Source organism: Camarhynchus parvulus, chromosome 4, assembly GCF_901933205.1.
Source record: "Camarhynchus parvulus chromosome 4, STF_HiC, whole genome shotgun sequence".
Taxonomy (NCBI): Eukaryota; Metazoa; Chordata; class Aves; order Passeriformes; family Thraupidae; genus Camarhynchus; species Camarhynchus parvulus.
Window position 1 is genome coordinate 37,839,822 of NC_044574.1, and position 21,651 is coordinate 37,861,472.

At 36.2% G+C, this 21,651-nt stretch overlaps 1 protein-coding gene across 3 annotated transcripts in view; it reads left to right on the forward strand.

Annotated features, from left to right (window-relative positions):
• The window catches only part of SH3RF1 (SH3 domain containing ring finger 1), an 81,784-nt gene that overhangs the window by 39,425 nt on the left and 20,708 nt on the right, over window positions 1-21,651 (forward strand). For all 3 annotated transcript variants that reach the window (XM_030946784.1, XM_030946781.1, XM_030946782.1), the window contains 4 exons: window positions 10,064-10,339; window positions 11,076-11,171; window positions 16,980-17,282; window positions 18,121-18,231. In XM_030946784.1, coding sequence (XP_030802644.1) covers window positions 10,064-10,339; window positions 11,076-11,171; window positions 16,980-17,282; window positions 18,121-18,231 — 786 coding nt within the window. The remainder of the gene's footprint in view (window positions 1-10,063; window positions 10,340-11,075; window positions 11,172-16,979; window positions 17,283-18,120; window positions 18,232-21,651) is intronic.

Consider the following 21,651-nt stretch of genomic DNA (forward strand, 5'->3'; position numbering starts at 1 on the left):
ACATGATACCAGTCCTAAATCAAGCTTAGCAAAAGTCCCTCCAGTTTCTGGCAACAAAAGTTTGCAGGGAATGCCTGAGAAGGATGTGTGATGGTGATGTTGGGTTCATTCAAAAGGTTGAACAAGCACCTGAACATTTACAAAATAGTTGAAGTGATGGTAAATAAACCTAGAAACACTCTCTCAGAAGGTAATGGAATGTCAGATGCTATCTCAGGTCTGTAAAATCAAATTCAGACAGAAGAGATGCCTGTGGTTACTCTCATTTTAAATACCATTAACAGTGCCTTTGTAACTTTAGAGCTGTACTGTTTTGGTGAGGAACAAATTCACACTTGATCATAGTGGAAAGCAAAGCATGCTTAGATAAAAAGTCGGGACCGTCAACCTTGATAGGTTTTCATCAAAAATGCAGCAACCTCTTAATTTGCAGCTCTGTGTTTTCCCATTGCCCAAGTTCTGGCAGCAAAGTATTTGAGAGATTAAAGGAACATTTATTCTTGCTGATCTCACCAAGCATAATCTCACCAAGTCACTTATTCAGAGTCATTTGCCCGCTTTGCTCCTCCTGTATCATGTTCTAACTCCTCACCTTCAAAGCTCAGTAAGATTTTGCTTTTAGCAATCTCATTTCTCATTTATTCTTCTCAGATTTTTTTTTTCAGTCTGTCTTCTCATCTGGAATTCCACCTTTTCTTGGTGCAAGAGGTAAACATATTCATTTGCACATCACATTGAGGGGAAGCTTCTTTACGTTCATTTTCAAAGTGTAAAAACCTTTAGAACGGTACAGAGCATTACTCTTAAATTTTTATATTGTTGGTAAACCTTCTGGAACTTCTGAAGCTTGTGTTAAAATATCAGCTCCCTGAAACAGGGACAAGGGCCTCCTGTGTCCCAGGGATTTGATGAGAAACTGAGTGTTCTAATCTTCTAAACTAAGTAGATTAATGGAGTTTTTTCCTTGTAAAGTAAGCAAGCAGAATGTGTATTGTAAAGTGCTGCTGTAAAGTTCAGTTTGTGAGAGAATGTGATATGTGGTCAGTAAAATGCATCTACTTTTCCAGTATTTATGGCTTCTGTTTAATGGAAAAAAGGAAAGAAGCTAGTGTATTCTGACTAGCCATGCAAAGACTGGCAGATGACATAGTTCAATTTGTTCCCACTACTCCAGCATAGCACAGCGCAGTAGTACGGGATTAATCATAGAGTCTTTTCTAGATATTAGCAATGCCCTATGGCTTTATGTAGATTCCCTTTTATTTCTTCTAATGTGGTGAGGTTTTGTGTTAATATATTAAAAAAAGAAAGTTGTTAAACCAAATAGAAATGTTTTGAAGCATTGCAAGATGGTTTCTTTCTCTGAGATTGCTGTTGACTGTATCCCTTTAACTACTACACATGATACAGAAACCTCACCAGCTGTCATGTATGGTATGTCTGCCCCACTGACTGTAGATTACAGCAAGATGTTGTTTTCTGGATGTTTAGGTGATTTTTTTCCTTCTTTCTAGTGAATGATAGAAGCTGTTATAAGGTTACATGGCAGTTCAGTTAGTAGGGCAGATTTGAATTATAACAGTTGCAGTTATTGATGCTTTATTTGTGGAAGGGCATATGAAGGTCTGTGGCTTCTCTAGCTGCCTCCCATTAAGCCAAAAGGAAATAAAAGCATTCTGAGTTTATGTGAAAATTTCTCTTTGTTCTGGACTTAGAGATCAGAATGGCACACATCTTGCTTGGGAATTAATTATTTCGCTGTTTAGACAATTGCATTTATGGCTTTTGACAGTGAAAGTAAATTCTAAATCACTGTATTAGAAGGATAAGTATTAATTTAGGCAGGAGCAAAAGAATGCCAAAGATGTGTAGTTTCCAGATTATGTGGAAACTAAAATGAATGAAAGGAAGGGCTATGTATTAGCCATGTAAGAAGGAATTTAGGGAAAGAGTTTAACACTGAGATGTGGTCTGTATTTTGGTAGTGGTCAGAAGGTTTTCTTTTCTCTTGTTTTGTGATTTTATGTTCATATAATAAGCAAAAAAAGCAAGTTATATTTAAGAAACTATTCACACCAGAAAGTTGTCACATTTCCTGCAACAGATTTTGGATGGGAGTGAGTAGTTGTGAAAGGCATTTACTAGATAACTATGCAAAATGAGGCTTCTTGGTAAACACAAAAGTACTATCTTGTAATCAGGTATTTTGTAATTAGGCAAATAGTTCTATACTCTGAGCTTCAGGGATATATTTGTCTTAGGAAAGTACTCGAGACATACTATTTCAAAGTCTTTTCCTAGGTCTTTGTCAGGCTCTTGACCTTCATAGACTTTATTCTGATATTTTTAAATTTGTTTGCTTCTTTTCTTGCTACGTTTTACCACTTCACTTCTTTTCTCCCCCCACCAAAAAAAAGTTTGTCTTACCATTATAAAGACACTTTTTTCAAAGTGCCTACAGCTAGAAAATAATAAAGTGGATTAGTAATCAGCTGCATCTATTTTTCTTTTTCCAAACTGTTCTCCAAAAAGATGAAATGAATAACTGGGAGGTAATTTTCTGCAGTTTTATAGGGGTAGAGGAATTTGGAACAACAAAACTTTCAAAGCAGTCGGTGTTCTTGCCTTTCTAACTTGGGATATTCATGGGGGTTTTAATAATGAGAAATTGGATATGACTGGGGAACATTAGATATATTCTAACATCCACACTGAGACTTCTTCAGGGATGTACAGAAGTTACAGGCACTTCAGAGTAGGACTAGTAAGTCCAGCTATCCAGTCTCAGAGTTGTAGATGTATCCTTGCCTAGAGGGGTGGATGTCTTTCTCTTTCCTTGTTCTTGTGGTATGCAGTGTTCTTGTCTTAGAAGCTATGGGTGATATGACCTGAAAAGAGAACGCATTGGAAGTGACACTGCTAGGGAATCTAAGTGCTGAGTGAACCTGTGCTGCTGTGCTGATACTAACTTGATGTGCTAAAAGAGGTTAGGAGAGCTATGCTGCTGTATGGTGGCACTGGGACAAGAAAAGTGAAGTTTGATGGAGACATCAAAAGCCCTTGCATCAGAACATGCCAAAAGAAAGCCAATGAAGATAGTGGCACTTTCAGTTTGAGCAGTGGTGTTGGTGTAACAGCTTGGAACAGATCTTTCAAACAAATCATTGGTTTTGGAAATAGCTATTTTATATAAACACCCTAGCTCTATGCAGTGCACAATTTAAGGTTCTGTTTAGATTCTTAAAAGAATCTGGGGTTTTTCAAAGCAAAAATCTTTTGTAGTAAACAATTAATCAAAAGGTTTTTAAAGATTCAAAATGGAATTGTTTGATATGCAAATGAACAGCAATACAGACCTGCATTCTCTTCTGCATCTTGAAAGTTACCTCCTCAGTCTTTCCTGTGCAGAGCAGTTTTCTCTTAATTAATTTTGTTTGCTTGTGGAAGAAGCACTCTTGAACATGTCAGGTACATACATTTAAAATATTTGGGGACACGCTGCGTGCAGGATATAGTTATTTTCTCTTCCACTTTCTTCTATTTTTTGCTTACTTATTAACTTAGAGGTTTAGTTCAGTGGAAAGTGTTCAGAATTTTCTTTACTTAATAAACTTTGGGAAAGGAAGTAGCTAGGAACTTTGCATTTTGACTAGGCAAAGAAAAAAAAGGCAGCATTCTGAAAACACACTTTTTATTTGAAAAAAAGAAGTGTTTACAAAGGTGTGACACAGAAAGGGACTGGGAGAAGTGCCTTTGGAAAGCTTTGTAAATGTCCCTTCCTAACCTTCCGTATTATTAGTGTGATTGCTTACGCCTTAAGGCAACATCTTTAAATTCCTTTCATTCTCCTGTATTCCAGCTTTTAATTTCAAAACAACTTTGTGGGAAAGAGTTGCTCATACTTACATTAAACAACCTTATATTTATATCTGAACATCAGACAAGAAAAAAAAGCCAAAATGTTTTCTCCTAAAAGCTGTTAAGACAGAGGAAGCAAAAAGGGCTTTAATAAAATGGCTACTTTGAGTAGACCATTGAGAATTTACCTTAAAAGAGCACATAAGAATTGCTTACATGAATAAAGGACCTACCCATCTGCTATAAAATATAAGTTTCTCTGAGTCTGTGCTATGAAATTCTTCCGCAAGTTACCAAGAGCAAAGTTACCTGGTAAAGTCCTAAATAGAGTCAGGCAAAGGGGTCTAGGAGTGATTGGTGTGTCAACCTGCGTTAGATGGATGAAACCTTGAAAATTAGTAAAGTCTACTAAAGAATTTTTAACTTCAGTTAATTAAATAACAGTAAAAATGTAATCCTGTTTCCTCATTTATCAAGATTCTAAAACTTTTACTGATTGCAAAAGTATAATAAATATGTTGGCTTGATTATATTTTTATTTGGCACCCTGGTATTTTTCCTAAAGTAATCTTTCTTCAAAATTATGATTGTTTTATGGGTTTAGTTACACACAGTTGGGTTTCAAACCCTGATCTCTTTGATCAGGGCAACCTGGCTAGCTAGTTTCCTCTTGATGCTAAACTTCTACTTTCATTAAAATCAGAAGCTGTATAGCAAGTAACTATATTTGAATACAGCATTTCAAAACAACTACTTTTGCACTTTTTAAAGTCAAATGTTTGGCCTTTTGCTTTATGTGTGCAGAGAAAAATTAGATTTAGTACAACTGTATTGTAGGAAACCAGTATAAATGAATATACTTACCAACATTACCATCGCTCACTTCTTTAATCTAGTGAACTATTATAACTGTATTCAGTACAGCAAGAGTAATTTATATCAGATGTTACCAAAGGTTTGTTTTATGGTTATTACAGTATACTGGCAACTTGTCAGCCTCCTGACATAAAAATATCTTACTTTTTTGTCATCCAGATAGCAGGACCCAAGGGACACTTTATCTGAAAAGATTTCATTTGTATTGATGACCTCTGCAGGCTTCTGAGATAGTTCTGGTGGCAGAAGTACATAAAGTTGATTACGCTAACAAGTCAGTGTTGGGGACAGATGAATAACACTCAAGTCAGCCTTTCTTTGCACAAATCTGATCTTGTTTGAATTGTTCCTTAGATGACAAAAGTAAATGCAGGGAGCCAGCTTTTAACATTCTTCTTAGATTATGGAAACACTTTGTGTTCTGGAGCTCAAAAAGAAACAGGGAGATTTAGTTTCAAATGTTACCGTCTTTAGGTTGCTCTGTCCTACAAAACTGAGTATTTAATTTTCAGGCCAAAGCAATGTACTTGTATTTTAACACAGGGAGCATGTGTCCTTCCTTTAGAAGGAAATCCAACTTGAGAAAACACATATTTTAATATAAGCAGTTTAAAAAGGTCTTTGGTAAAGTATTTTCATATGGTCTATGTCTCAAAATACATGGAAAGTTAAAAGCAAGCAGAGAAGGAACAAAGGAGGCTGAAACAAAGATAATTGAATTACACAGATCAGGTGGCTATAAATTAAGACTTGAAACTACTTATTGGAGCCAGTGAGATGAAAGAGACATAAAAAAAATACAGATGTGAAAGGGAATGTTCTTGCAGGACTGGACAGCTTAGTAAAGCCAAAGAAGGCAAGAAAGCAAAATATTACACTTTAAAAAAAGTAATAGGAAGGATGCATTTGAAAGATTTTAATCAAGAAAGCAATAATATGAAATAGAATACACCAGAAGATTAAAAGAAGCAATATTGTCCTTCAAAAGGTTTGAATGACTAAGAGTCTGAAGAGGAAATCTCAGGTTTACCTGTACCTACTGGAGGATGTACACATTAAGAACCAACTTTACCCAAATCTGCCTTGCAAACAAGTTTTGGCTGCAAATATTTGCATTATGTTATCCTTATGTAAAAGCACCTTTCACAAACAATCAAGTATGTCTTACAATACTGATGGTTTTGGGAAAAAAAAAAGGAATTGACTGAAAATGTACCTCTGTAACACTAGACTTACTGTACTTTCAATTGCTGTGTAATTTGAGATTTTTTTGTGGTAGTTTCTCATCTTGTCGTGGTCATTAATGTGACTCTTGGTTTGATTTAGGAACTACATGGAAAGAAAACAACAAGTGCAGGTGAAAAATCAATTTTCTGTCTTTCCTTGTAAGAAAGTTGCAAATAATGGATGTTAAAGATCCCCTCATGACATGGATCAACTACCAGTTTTAAGATTTTCTGTAAAGAAAAGTAGGCCTAAAAACTGCTGCTGTGGTATCTGAACAAGCTGGATTTTTCTGGAAGCTGATAGAGCATGTAGCCAGTTTCAGAAAATTGTTTTTGTCTGTCTTACTATCAACATAAGCAATACTCCTATAAAAGGCACTACTTCCAGGCCTCTTGAAAACACTCAGTGTCTAAGAAGCTCAGACAGGTGAAACCAGTGTAATTATTCTGGGTAAATTCAGCTGGCTCATGGGGAAGCCCAGGCCACTTCCCAATCTTGCAGCCAGGGAACAGGGAATGCCTTGCTTGCTTGGAAAAGGGACAGCCAGCAGCATCGTGGCTGGGAGGCTTCAAAAAAACAGAGATGTGGCTGGTCCCGTGTCTGTGCCATTCATTTCCTTGAGAGAGGGTTTACTATTTTTTGCCACTTTATCTAATGTTGGTTCTTCAAGTGCAGTATGTACAGACTGAGTGCTGTTTTGTGCCAGTGTAAGCATATTTACATTTGGGCTTCTGCCACCAAAACTCCTTTTTTAAAGGAAATCAGATCTCATGTTTCTTTGCAGGCATAAGTTTCTCTTGGCTTAAGCTTATGAAAAATACATATAGTTGCATATTGCCCATTAAAAAAATAAAAGTAAACTTCTAAATCAGGTGACTGAAAATAAAAGTATAAATCCAAGGAGCAAAACTGTGCATTCTGTAGGTTTCTAAGACAAAATATCTGGGTTAGGAGAAGAAAACTGAGGAACCTGAGTCTCATGTATATGAATGCATATGCATTTTTTCATATTCTTTTTAAGCCATTTGTTTTGATGTCATCATGTATTATTTTCTTTAAAGGAATCTGGCATTTGAAATATATGTATATATCCATGCCTTTGCTAAAAATTAATTTAAACACTTGGTCTATCATCAGTAGCACTAGAAATTCAGATATTTTTGCGTAAGGACTAAGAAAATAATTCTAAGAACCTGTCATGTGGAGTCCTTCTGAATTTTAGATTTTAACTTCCTAAAATGGTTTTTATCTTTGTTTTGTTGTTATTGTTGTTGCTTACTCCAAGAGCTGCAAGGGTAAGTGGCAGCTGTAAACTTAAGGGTAGGCTGCAAAGTTTTTCTTCCAAAGCCTTTCTTTCATGTTTAGCCAAGTGAGAGGCATGGAGTGAAATGTAAACTCTGGCTCGGTGTGTCCTCACGGCCATCTCTGCTGGTGAGCAGCCAGAGGGGCAGAGGGGGGCTGGAGCTGCCTGACCACAAGGGCCCGGAAGGCGCCGGCCGTGAGCCGTGGCTCCAGGTTGCTCAGGGCAGCAGGAATGTGAAGATGGTGCTCAAGGACTCTTGATCCTGTACCCCTGAAAGCAGCCCTCCCCCTTGCACCCGCTCTTTGTCACTTCATCCTCCCTCTGGGACAGAAGGAAAAGTCATCCACGTCTCCTCTCAGTCATTTAACTACTTCTCTTTAATCCCTGGGAGTCCAACTGGGAACTGTGTGTTTTGTTGAACTTTGTTTTATTTGGAATTATGGACTGGAACCATTTCTATTTAATGTGGGAAACAAGCTTTGCAGAAACTCAACCTTTACACTGGGAAAGGAAATTCCTGTAAAGCATAAACAGATGTTTGTACTTTTGTATGCAGATTTGTTTGTGGGAGCCTTTGTGATAAACTGCATAAATGCAATATGGAATTCTAACAATTAAATGACGACAAATGAGTTTGATTGCTTTGACATGATCTGCACTGGTACTCCTGGCTTGTTTTGTTTGTTTTTAGAGATTTTTTTTCCAACTGTATTTGATACAAAAAGCTGATCTAAAACCTCTTCCTCAGCGTGGGGACATAGAAAGCTTTCTCCCAGGACAACGGTGAGATTCCTGGGAGAAGTCAAACTATTACCTCCAGTGCAAGAGAGATTTCTGTATCCTGTAGCAGCCATAATTGCTTGAGGCCCACTTTCTGTCAAGTAATTCTTGGCTCTTAATCCTTTTGTTTGCATGTTTGTTTGCTTGTTTGTTATTGTGATGGAAAGGGATAAGCAAGCAGTGTTTCCTCTCTTGTTTAGAGAGGTCTGCTTCTTTTTGCTTCCTCTCCCCCAAAGTTCTCTCTTTGCACTTGTTCGTACTCCATCTACACTGACTGCTTCCTTCATTCTGTCTGTGTACTCTGCAGAGAACATAAAACTAAAAAAACACACACACACACACACACACATATTTATTTTTATATAATTTTTTAATTCTTCTGTTCTGACCATTAATTTTCCCCTCACTTGGCTGAGGCCCACAAATTCCCTACTTAGTGTCTTTTTCCATATCCAGGTTTGTACAGAGTGTGGCATCATAGTGCACTGATGCAATTAAGTGTGATCGTGATTTCATATTCATCCTGGAGACAATAGAATGAACTTTGATTTTCCTCTATTCATATGTAAATCATACTCCTCTGTACCTATGTATATACACACATGGTTCTCCTTTGACTGTTTGGCATAGAAAAAAGGTTACTAGAGAAGTTAATCTTCAAGATATTATTTATACATTGGAGACATTAATATGCATGGACAAAAGTTAAAGCTGTCCGAAAAAAAAAATTGATTATATTGAAAGATAAAATTTTGTTAAATGTGATATACATTATCAAAACTCTGTCTTCTGCCCAATGGACAGACTCAAAGTGATAATTCCTTCTGAGAATTTCCTTACATTGTGTGTGACTTCTTGAGATATTGCAAGTGCAACTCCAGTTCACGATCTGAGCTGGTGGAAGACTTGAGAGGAGAGACATACCATAGGGTAGATGTGGCAAATAATATCAGCAACCTTGAATTTCATTAAATTTTGCTTTTTCCATATGGGTTTGCATCAAAGATGTGAAATACTGTGCTCTATGTGACTATAAAGGCTGCCTTTGCTTTGGAAAGACTCTATTAGTAATGCAAGTTACTGCTGTTTGCATCATTAAGGGGGTAAGCACCCCTCCAGGTATTTAAATCTGGAGAAAAGAGAGTTTTGAAGGCAGTAGCCCTAACACTACAATTGTAGAATTTTATGACTCTCTCTTGCAAAATTTGGAGATACAGGCTAAGCAATTAAAAAATAATACCTGCAATGTATATAAGGGAAGGTGACAGTATTAAATTGCAGTCCTTCTGATCTGCATTCAACAGCAGCACCAATGATCTACAGTTTTCAGATATTATGGAGGAATCAAGTTCAGGAAACCCAAGGATGCATACCTTCAACAGATCTTTTCCAGTAATTCTTATTAGCTGTGGTTTTAAATAAATAATTTAAATAAAAGAGTTGCTCCAGGATGAGAATTTTCATTTTTAATAAACTGAAATTTGTTTTTCAAGCTGGAAAACATCTCCTTTATGTCCTCATCTTTATTATTCTCTGCCCATGAAGTAAATACGGTGAGGAAGATAATAAGAAAGTCAGGCAGGAAACTGCCTTAAAGGCCTTATAGCAAATTTTCTATTCCAGTGTTGTATTTTCTTGCAGCATTTTTCTGCCAGTAGTCTCTCAAGTGGTCAGGTTGCTTTCCAGTTTGCTTGTTTTAATTTTTTAATGTTTCATCTTAGTGAATTAGTACATGAGGGTTAAAGTATTATATTTTTCTGTCTTTTCTGTATCTAGAAACTTTGTATATTAAAAATCATAATGAAAGTTAGAGGGATCTTGAGACTGCTGAGAACTGAAGCTCTTCCCTCTTGTGTGGGTAAAAATCAGTAGAATCATTGCAGTAAAATATGTGTATAATTTTACTTTGCAATTTCATACTTTGCAGCTTCATTCATACTCTTCAAAAATATAATATAAATTCTATTTAGTAATGCTCATCTAATTCTAATGATCTGTTATTTTTTTCTTTTTCTTTAGGGTGTACCTCAGTTACCATGTGCCAAAGCATTGTATAACTATGAGGGAAAAGAACCTGGAGATCTTAAATTCAGTAAAGGAGACATCATCATTTTACGTCGACAGGTGGATGAAAATTGGTATCATGGAGAAGTCAATGGCATCCATGGCTTTTTTCCTACCAATTTTGTTCAAATTATTAAACCTTTACCTCAACCTCCGCCTCAGTGCAAAGCACTTTATGATTTTGAAGTAAAAGACAAGGAAGCAGATAAAGACTGTTTACCATTTGCAAAGGTAAAAAGAGAATACAATTACTATTTTCTTCTAATGATTTCATTTATTTGGATAAGAAATAATACAACTGTTTTGTAGAATTATCTGCATTTCTTATTGGAGCTGCACACATATGAAAAGGACAAATAATTGTGCAAGTATTTCTCCTATATTGATTAGTTTTGCATTCTCTTTCTAAATTACATATAATTTCTCTGATGTTTTATTTCTGAGAATGCATTTTTTCATACTTGCGGTAGTGATGTCCCTAATTTATGAGAAATAACCTATGTTGTGAATTAAAAACATTCCATCTTCTAAAGAAACACTCAAATTGCAGATGTGAAAGAAGTCATATCACTAGCAATGTTCTTAAGTACTTAAGTAGAAAAACAACATCTAGGGAAGGTTAGATAATGAGTCAGTTGAGAAGGAAAATGGTTGTGGTTCTGTTGAATAATGCCAAGGAATTAAAGGGGGGCTGATGAGTAACATGGACTGAACATGACAGGAAGACTGGCACTAAAGGGCAAAGTCAGATCGCTGAGATGTGGGCAGTTAGTTGAGCTTGGACAAAAGGAAAAAGAACAGCTTGAACTGACTTCAAGCCCCAAAGCAGCATATTCCTCTTACAGAGTGCCTTCTCTGCGGTTCTTATCCATGTCTTGCCTTCTCTGATTACTCCTGTGTTATGGAGGAAAATTAAATGAAAAGTTAAATTAGAGCTGGGAGACATAATCACTGCATGTTCACACAGGATGATATTCTGACTGTAATTCGCCGTGTGGATGAAAACTGGGCAGAAGGAATGCTGGCTGACAAGATAGGAATATTTCCAATTTCCTATGTTGAGGTGAGTAAAGCTGGGTCCTCAGTAAGGCTGTATGTTTAATTTTCTGAAAGGAAAAATAATCAGTACTGGTGATGATTCTAAAATAACCTGAGATATAAATAATCTTAGACCTAAAATTCTCTTTGGGAAAGTTAATGTCCGCAGCAGTTGAACTTAGCTATTTGATACCTATTTTTATTGAATGGAATTGAAATTAGTGTAATTGGAGGCAGTCACTATGTTTTCTTGTTAATACTGGAGTCATGCAGTCAATCCAAACCACACTTAGCCACAAAATGAAAGTAGTCAGCAAGTCAGAGAAATAGTTAGCTTTGCACTGTCCCTAATATCCGCCCTTCAAAACCAAATTAGCACAATTAGGATGTCAAAGGATATTGTTTGTTGTTGAACAGGTAAAGGATCGGCTTTTTCATCAACAGAGCCATATATAAAACCTTCTCCATCTTCCTGCATTTGTCATGTGTTACAACAATTCACAGTAAGAGGTAGCAGTTGAGAAAATTTCCCCAACCTTTTAAATTTTAAGAGTTGAAAGCTGTATCTTTTCTATAGAAAGACATCAGTGATTAGGAGCAGTGTGTACAGCCACAATGATTATTCAAATTTGCATTACAGAAAAATACAAAGGTTTAGAAGAGTGTTTGTCCTTTTCTGATAGGTATGTTGTGAATACTTGGTAAGATACACTTCCCTGCACCGACAGTGTTTCATTTAAATAATTGAGGCAGAATGATGAAAGAAAAAAGTATTTTCACATTATCTCTGGGATGAGAAATATGTACTTCAGGTCACAGAAGAAATGTGTAACCATACTAAGAATCAAGTCAGGTTTTATTAATTCAATTTCTGAATCCTATGATGAGATGGGAACTTCAAAAACCATTACTGCTTTCAACTGAAATAGAATTTATTATTTTTAAAAGGGAAAGATATATATTTATCTTTGTAGCTTGATGTAAGGATCTGTAAATCTGGGGGTAGAAAATTTCATGACTGTAAAAACAAGAAGACCAAAAAAGTTTCAACTTGCTTAGTGCAATTTTGGCTTCAGTTTGAGACGTTTTTAAAGGCCAATTTAATGATTTCTTGCCCTTGGGTATTCTTTCCTAGCCTCTTGCAATTAACTGCCCCTTCAATTCAGTCAGTAAAGCTTTTTGTAGTGTTTTTTCAAACTAAATTACTCAGCCTTGTTAGAAAAAGCCCTTTCCTAGGGCAGCCACTTGAGCTATTTAGCTAACAACTACATTCGTATCTCGACAAAAGTTGCAAAAAGGATATATGCCCTTGGAAAAAAATATGTAAAAGTGAAAGTCACAAAATATATTTCTGTTAATGTTTTTAGACTGATTCCATCAACTAAGAAAATGTATTTTCAATAAACCCTTTTAGAACAGGCATCAACACTTAAGTAAGTACACTTTCTCAAATCCCCACTAAAGTGGAATGGAAAGTCTAGAATGATAAATTATACCCTAAGAGTTAGTTCAAATCAGATAGGTGGGTTTTTTCAGTATATACTAAACTGAAGTGCATACTGTGGTGGAAGGCAGTGAGATGTGTAGTAAAGTATGGGGTTGAATTTTGAAATGCCTGGTTTCTGAGAGTATATAACTATTGTTCTGGAAAATATAGAGACAGCTGATAGAAACAAGTATAGCAAACCATTCTTACCAATTTTATTAAGACAATGAAGATGAAAAGTAATTAATATTTTTGAAAGATTTTTATATGGTAGTTTTCATTGCATTCCCAATCCTGTAATCATTGCCTATTTTTAGGGAATTCTATCATGTTATAATGACAGACATAGCTTTTACCTTGTGTATGTTAGTCCACATCCTTTTGTTTGAAAATGTGAATTACTAGCTCCATTCACTAGAGATTATCTGAAGTCATTAACTATAAAATGGGCATAGTCTGTGATGTTTATTCTGTAGTATAGGTGTAATAATTGAGATATTTCTTGTACAGTGAGGATAAAATTTTAGATAATGTTGAAGTCCATGAAAACCTCTGATTGTATTTGAGGACAATTTTGCCCTATTATGATTCACTACTCTGATCCCTTCTTTTCTAACTTTCACGTATTAAATTTGTGTTAGTAATAAAAGTGAGACTGAATACATTTTGAGAGAAATTTGAAGAGTGATTCTATTAAATCACACTTAACACTTATTGCTGTTCCAAGAACAAAGATTATTCATAACTAAACAGATATTATTAGACTTTTTTCTGAAAATTTGCGGTTCTGGGTACAATATACATTTCTTAAACCTCAAATTGGATGATTTGACCTAGTTTAACACTTCATAAACAAATACAAATGCCCAGAATAGAACAAAAATCAGGGAAAAGAAATCACTCTTCAGTCAAATTGTCACTAGAAAATAATGTCAGCTTTTGTTTACTTTTGTGCAAGTAAAGAACACCTGAGTTAATTTTTAAAATAAGTGTAGCAAAGCACCACTCTTAGAGCCCTTGCAGTAGTGGTAATTCCTGCAGACATCTGCAGGCAGAGGAAAGCTGTGTGCTGACCTCATCCCTGCTGTGGCACCGAGACGTGGCTCAGCCAGCTGCCTCTGTCCTGCCCTGCTTGGAAAGTTCTTCAGTTTCCTGGAGGTTGGTGGGAAAGGGAATTGGATTTCAGGCTTCCTGTTGCAGCAAAAATTTTGTTGAATGGGAAAAAAAAAAAAAAGTGAATGTAAAGATTGAAGTAAGGAAGCCTCAATGCAAATATGTCTGTTAAGGAAAACAACTGATGTAGGAATTGCAGGCCTAGGTACATAGATATTTGTTGCAGAAAGGAATGCTAGATTGAAACACTTCATAGCATGACTTGGGTTCAGTCCCTTGGTGACCTTGAATATCTGCTAGCCATTTCACTGGAGAATGCATGCAGGTGCTTAATTTCTCTTTTCAAGGAAGAGAAGTAAACTGCACTCTGCAAAATATTCTGCAGCTGTTGCTGTCCCCAGGTTACTTCAAAGAAGAGGCCAGTAATCAGTTCTCTCCCATCTTCAAATTCATGCAACTGTCATTTGCTTGCTTCTCTGCATAAAAAAGCACAGAATGCTGCTTTTATTTGAATTCATCTTGAATTGATCCCATGGGCAAGCCTTAACTTTTCCCTAATAGGTTGTTCACTGTACTAAGTAATCAGATTCTGCAAGCATTGATAGCTTCTGGAGGTAAACAAATATAATTAGGTGTAACAGGTACCTTGGGGTGCTGTTAGCAAAGTGCCTTTTGGTTTTCCTTTTCATTCCTCTGTGATCCCTTAACTTCTCTGATTAGGAAGTTCTTTGCAAATAACGATGTAGGTTACATAAGAATGGAAACAGTTGCAGCCATTGTATCAACAGTATGGAATACCTAGATTCTCAGGAAGGATGTGAAGAATTTCAATCTGAGTTGAAAAAAAAATGTGCAAAATAGATAAAATTATTAGACCTTGAAAAACCTGCATGTTTGTCGTGATGGCAAATAAGATCCTGACAAGCTGAACAGCGGAGCAGGCTTTTTTTTTTGTCTTATTTTCTGCTTGTTTCATATCCTTCAGCCTTGATGTTTTGTAATGAAATAACTGTTTAAAGTATGTTTGATCTAAATTTAAAATTCAACAATCATCTAAATAATGGGCTTCATTGGAGAAAATTATGTGTTTATATCTTCTGTTATATGCAAGTAATACAATATTATTTTGATCCATATGATCCATCTTGAGTAATAGCAGGAAGGAAAATCTAGCATCCACCTTTTTCATATGATTGTTTACTGCTCTGACATTCTCTTCTCCTGTTCTTCCTTCTTACAAGAAAGATGGTGAGGGACTTTTTACAAGAGTATGTAGTGGCAGGACCAGGGGAAATGGACTCAAACTGGAAGAAGATAGGTTATGATTAGATATTGGGAAGAAATTCTTTACTGCGAGGGTGGTGAGGCACTGGAACAGGGTGCCCAGGGAGGTTGTGGATGCCCCATCGCTGGAAGTGTTCAGGACCAGGTTGGATGGGACTCTGAGCAACCTGGTCTAGTGGGAGGCGTCCCTGCCCATGGCAGATGGGTTGGAACTTGATCTTGAAGGTCCCTTCCAACCCTATGATTCTGTGATTCCAGTTCTCTTCAGTTGCATTCTAAAGGACCAACAATAAGAACATTTAGGAAAAAATTCTATATTCTTGACTTCATATCCTGGTTCAAATCTCCCATTATGCTCTTCCTCCACTGCAGTGTATTCCATGTAGTTCTTCCTCTTCTGTAGAAGGTTTTTACATCTACTCCTCATTGTTCCAGTAGTTCTGGTTTTGAACTTCATCTTTTTTTTTTCTGTATGTACATGAAATTTTCTTCCAGATGACATCTTTCAAATATCACTTGCCAACCTCTTCTATATTTAAAAAAATATTTTTTTTTTCTTTTACACTACCTAATATAGGTATATCTGTAGATATCTACTTGTTTTCAGAATATAAGCTGGTCATCTATGGGAGCTGCATTTAAATCAGTGTTGATGCTGTCATGATTAATGGTTTGTTGTTTGTCTAGTAGTTTTGATGGGGTAAAATACTACTTTAAAACTTCTCATGAGCATAGTAGGTATCTCAAGACTTGCAGGAAAATGGTACAATAAATAGAAGAAATAATATGCTGAAGAATAGAAATGAAATTCCACAGTAACTAATTTCATTCTTTCATCCTGATGTTCTTCAGAAAAGATCTTTTCTTTCTTCATAATCACCTACGCTTTTCAAGTAACAGTATTCATATTTAATGGTACATGTTCAGAAAACTGGTGCTGGTGTTATTTCAGCTCATGATTGCGTGAGAGCTCTGACGTTATTATTTCTAATAGTGCTAAGTTTTTCTAAAAATAAAGGGGGCTTGAAAGATGTAGAGGGTTTGTTTATTGGTTTCCTCTCCTCCTCCCCATTATATAGCTTACATTTCATTGTAAGAAGAAAATGTGTGGGATTCCTCATTTCTTCATTGGAAATGAAGGATTTGTTTGCATTTAATGTAGTATTGTTGTTACAAATTAGCAGATAGAAAATCTCATTGTGAACAAAAATTCTTTACCTAAGCTTAAAAAAAAGAGAAAAATGGGACAGAGATGGTGCCTCTACTTTAGAAAATTCAGAAGCTGAGAAGATATTTCCACAGAATAGCCTATATATGTTTCTTTTCTCCCTATGCCATCTTATGCCTGTATAGGTGCCTGTTGCCAGGCAGTATACTGATATAGCTGGGTATGTGGTCTGTCCTACTCTGTTCTTAAACCTGCATTGAGGAAGCCTGTGTTTTCATTGCTGGTAGTGTTAAAGATGTGCACAAGTACCAAAGGATGTTAGGAGGAATATCTTCAAGATCCCACATGCAAATGTGTGGGGTTGTGTCATAGACAAAACAAAAAAATGGCTGAAAATGACATAAATATCCAAGAAGTTGTGTAGCACAGATTTTTCTGTTATAAGGTCAAAGGGGACCACTGTGTTTTAGTCTGACTTCTGGATGATATAGGCGGTGGTTTTTGCTGCATTAATCCATGTCTGGACTATGGCATTATGTCCTTTATTGATTGAAATTTTACCTCTGACAGTAAAATTTCATACCATCCCAACAGTAAGTATGTTGAGTTTGTAGTGAATGATTTGTCACTCTTTACTGACTGATTTGTAGAGTAGGTTGGTATGCCACACTTTTAAGTTGCATGGTTGAGATTATCTTATGGGTAAAATAAAAAGAGATGGATTTTTACATTCAGATGACTTTTATAAAAAAAAAATACTAACATGTTACTGGTTTTTGTAGTTTAACACAGCAGCCAAACAGTTGATAGAATTGGACAAGCCCTCAGGTTCTGCTGTTGACTCTGGAGAAGGTACCTCTGGGGCAGCCCACAACAATTCAACCCAAAAGCACACCGATACCAAGAAAAACACCAAAAAACGACACTCTTTTACCTCCCTCACCATGTCCAACAAGGCTTCTCAGTCCTCTCAGAACCGCCACTCCATGGAAATCAGTCCTCCTGTCCTCATCAGCTCCAGCAACCCCACGGCTGCAGCCCGCATAAGTGAGCTGACCGGGCTGTCCTGTAGTGCCCCCTCTCAGGTAATTCACAGGCATCAGCTGTAGCTATAAAGGCTCTGATCTTGTCACATTACTTATTTCAAGTTATTAATTGTGTCTAATTAGTAATAAATGTACGCTTTCAAAAAACTTATCTTCCAACATGAGAACATTTCAAGAAAATGTTTTCTAACACTTCTGATATGATAGCAAATAGTTTTGGTCTTATAGACTAGGAGTTTTTTTGCAGTTGTTATATTCTAAAGTGCCACAAAGATTTTTATTACCCTGTGGAAACTATAAACTGGAGTGATTTAATTTCTTTATTTCTTTTTTCTAAATTGAATATAATAATGAATATTAGTAAAGTGCATGCTATAACAGTAAAATATTCAACTTGAAGATTATACAAATTCCAGAAATTTAGCATATTAATCTGGTTGTGGTAAGTAGAAATACTTATCTGACTTTATTTATTTGTTCAGGAGTTTGTGAAAAATTGGCTGTTTCATATAGTGATTACACTTAGGGAAAAGAGAGAGCAGTGGAGCCCAAGAGGTATTGGTGATGTTTTACCTGAGCTCGTAAATGTGCTTTATTTGCATGTCTTAGGGATCTGACAGCCTTTTATGGAAAAAAAGAAAGCTGACGCTGGTTAAAAGTGTTTCATGTAGTGTATCTCCAAAGATTGAGAAATGTCAGCAAAAAAAAGTGAGCAGTGTGATCCAACACTGTTTATGTAAGTATCTAACTAAAAATTAGGTTTAGTTTAAGGTTACAAGGAGTAGAATACTGGTGATTTTGACCATGAAGCTTACAGCTCTGTCAAAACCAGCTGTTACTAAACTACACAGAGCTGACCCTTTTTTCTCTCTCCCAGGTTCATATTGGCACTACAGGGCTGATTGTGACTCCACCCCCCAGCAGCCCAGTCACAACAGGGCCTTCCTTCACCTTCCCCTCAGACGTTACCTACCAAGCTGCTCTTGGTGTAAGTACTGCTTAAGGAAACTTAGTCTTTTCATTTTCCTTTGGTCTTGTACACTTGGTATTTTTTTACTCAAGTTCCAATATACTGATTTGAAATTATGGTGCTGTGGGAATTGTGTCCATGTGATAGACAATGGTATGAATTTAACTATAGCAAAAGCCCTATTGCTAAAATGTTTGCATCTTGTCATGTATATCCATTTCTCCAGCTTTCCTCTGTAATTTCTCCTTAGTAAACATGAGAAGCACACTTCCTTCCAGAACAGTCTTTCTTTTAAGTATGAGTAGAAAAGAAAGTATGCTGAGGGGGAAAGTCTGGGGAAACAAGCAGGTTCTTACAAAAAACATCAACTTGAGACCACAGCTGCCAGGTGTTTCTGTCGTACTTAAGATTTTCAAGATTATCTGAAATAACTTCAAAAGTCTGCTGTCTTCTCATTAAATAAGGTGATTTTAGTTGCATGTACACCTGTGGCAGATAAAGAACGTGTCTAGCATTTTGAAGTTAGATTCTTGGGGATCAATAGGAAAACATGTAGCAAATGACCATCTTTTAAAGGAAGAAATACATTGCAGTGCTGTTTCCTTTGAACAAATAACGTGACATTTCCTTCAAGAAGTGCAGGTATTCTTTCTAAAACCTGCTGGAATTCCTTCATTTCCTATGTTTATGTTAGAAAAACTGTGGAATGCCATATATCATACTGTACTCATCAGAGCCTTGCTGCAATAAAGATTGTGGATACCAGTTTTCGGAGATCTTTAAGGCATCTTAATGTGACTTTATTTAAAATTCTTGAAATTAAGTTAATTCAGTCTAAAGTTGTGCCCTTAATTTTTAAGGGGTTGGGCACAGTTTAATAATAGATCTTCAAAAAACCGAACAAACAAGCCGAACAAAAAACCCTGAGACTTGATCTTGTTCAGGTGTCTATCCTTGAAGTCTTTAAACCTACTAAAATATGATTAATAGCCTTGCTGCTAAATAGGTCTAGTTTTGTTGTCAACTTTTTGGCATCTGCATAATTTTACACATTTTTCTGCAAAATTTAAGGCACAATTGTTTGTCTTGTGGTATCAACTTTCTGTTGTTTACAAAAATACTTAGGTGTGGGTTGGTTGCTTTGTTGCTTGGTTTGCTTCTTTCTTTGGAACTCTAAAGTTACAGTTTTCAGTCCTTTAAATTATGATGCTGTTGTTTTCTGAATTATCTCCAGTACTTCCTTTTGGCATGGTACATACATGGTGGCACATGCCAGAAATGGGTGCAATACTACTCAGTCTTTTTCATATATTATACTATATTGATAGTATAACCCTTTTACCTTTTTAGCCTGATTCTTACATCTTGAAAATTTGCCTGAATGTAGCATAAAGTTTATGTCTAGCTAAATATCCAGCCTGATGCCACAAATTTTTGTCATCTTTTGTGAACTAGTAATTGCTCTCATCCAAGTAAATGTATTTCACATTCTTTGCTCTTCAGATAGATGACTTTATTACTCACAGTTGTATGGACCATGTGCTTTTGCCCTTATTGTATAAGGCAGATTGAGCTGTAGCTATGCTTTGTCTTACTTTGGTTAAATTGTTAACTCCTTCAATCTGTGGATTATCTGTGTAATCCTCCTGTTTAAATGAATGCTAATCTGGAAACAGTTAATTATCTCATTATATTAAGGTTCATATTTTAATGTCATGGAACAGATGAGTTTAGAAAGGCCTCTTGAGGTTGTCTAGTCTAACCTCCCCTGCTCAAGCAAGGCTGCCTAGACCCAGTGCTCAGGACTGTGTCCAAATAAACTTTTGAATATCTCCAAGGATGGAGACTTCACAACCTCTCTGGGCAACCTGTGTACATTGCGGGCTCTTGTTCAAGTTGGTGTCCACCAGGAAAGACCCTCAGGTCTTTTTTTGCCCATAGGGTATACATCTTATACTAGAAACAATTAGCTGTTTATATACTAATCCACTTAGTCTTTTATACTTCTTTCATCCTATCCTCCAGAAAATACCTGTGAGAACTGAGCAAACAGAATCACCCTAGGTGTAGTTAAGCAGAATGCAAGTCTAGCTAACATATATACTGCAAACATTGAGTAATTGATTTGATTTATGAGATACTCAAGTTTTGGAGAGGATTGAGCAGACAGCATTCAATACAGAATTTCAGGAAGTTCTGTCAGAAACTGCATTTTTTTTTGCTCTCAATAACAAACACTTCTGTTTGTTATTAGGAGTCACGAGTTCCTTATTTGATGCCAACATGGAAAAATACTTTAGTTTGGTGGTGGTGCAAAGTCATTAAACCACCCTGGGTGCTTTAGTTGCTTAAGCTTGTTCAAAGGCGATCTCACCATGGGTATTCACAGGAATTAAATTGTAGTGCTAAATGCAGCGTGGAGAGAAACTCCTGCCATTGATTGTCCTGTATCTTGGGGTGCTACTTTCTCTTTGTGATAACCATGTTCCTGCTTATTTTTCCAATTAGGCACATAATTCCCATTGAGAACCTGAATTCTTCTCTGCCACCCTCTTTAAAAGTCAATAGCCTTCTGTACATCATGTTCTGTTTCTTCTTGACTTGTTTTCAGCATGACTAAAATGCAAGCTGGCAGCTCAGGTTAGAGTCAGGTTATTCCTGTGTTCTTTTATGATAGACAATATTAGATAATGATGCAATTTGTAAAGTCACAGACTGTGAGGTATATCTTTTACTTACACTTTTCCTCTTGCTTCATCAGCTCTTGTTTTCATTTTAGAAATGTGCAAAATAGTTCCGACCAGTCAAGAGAGAAAGTGATGTTCTTATTTCTCTAGATATTTCCCTTCTGCAAATACCCTTCCTGACATTCTGAATATTAATTTTAAGCTGTGGAACAATTATGATTGTATGTTTAATACATTAGAAGTGGTTGGCTTGAGTACTTTTGCTCTTGTATTTTTTTTGCTTTTGTAAGTAGAAATTCCTGTATTTCTCTAAGTTTCTCCCTGTAGCTTTTTTCCTAATTTCTGAATACTAAGCAAGTGACAAGGAAATTGGATGGGAACAGGATGAGTTTCTCTTTAGCATGAAGGTCACTTATTTGATGTCCTTCCTATCAGTTGTTTTGGTGTTTATAACACTACTGAAAGTAATTGTTCTTTGAAAGCAAGGTGTTTATACACTTCTTTGATATAATGCTAAACTCAGATTAAGGGAGAAAAAAGAAATCTGAGAGGATGAGCATGATTACCCATCAGCAAAGAAGAGAATAATGTATTCCTTTACAGTAATTCTGAATTTGAGCATCTTTGCTACACTTATCTGTCCTGAATCTTAAAGCAAGGGAAAGCTAGTGTCTTCTCTTATCTCCTGTAAGAAAGATGGCATTTTATTGTCAACAGGAGATAATTTTGAGCTGTCTTGTTGTCTAACAAG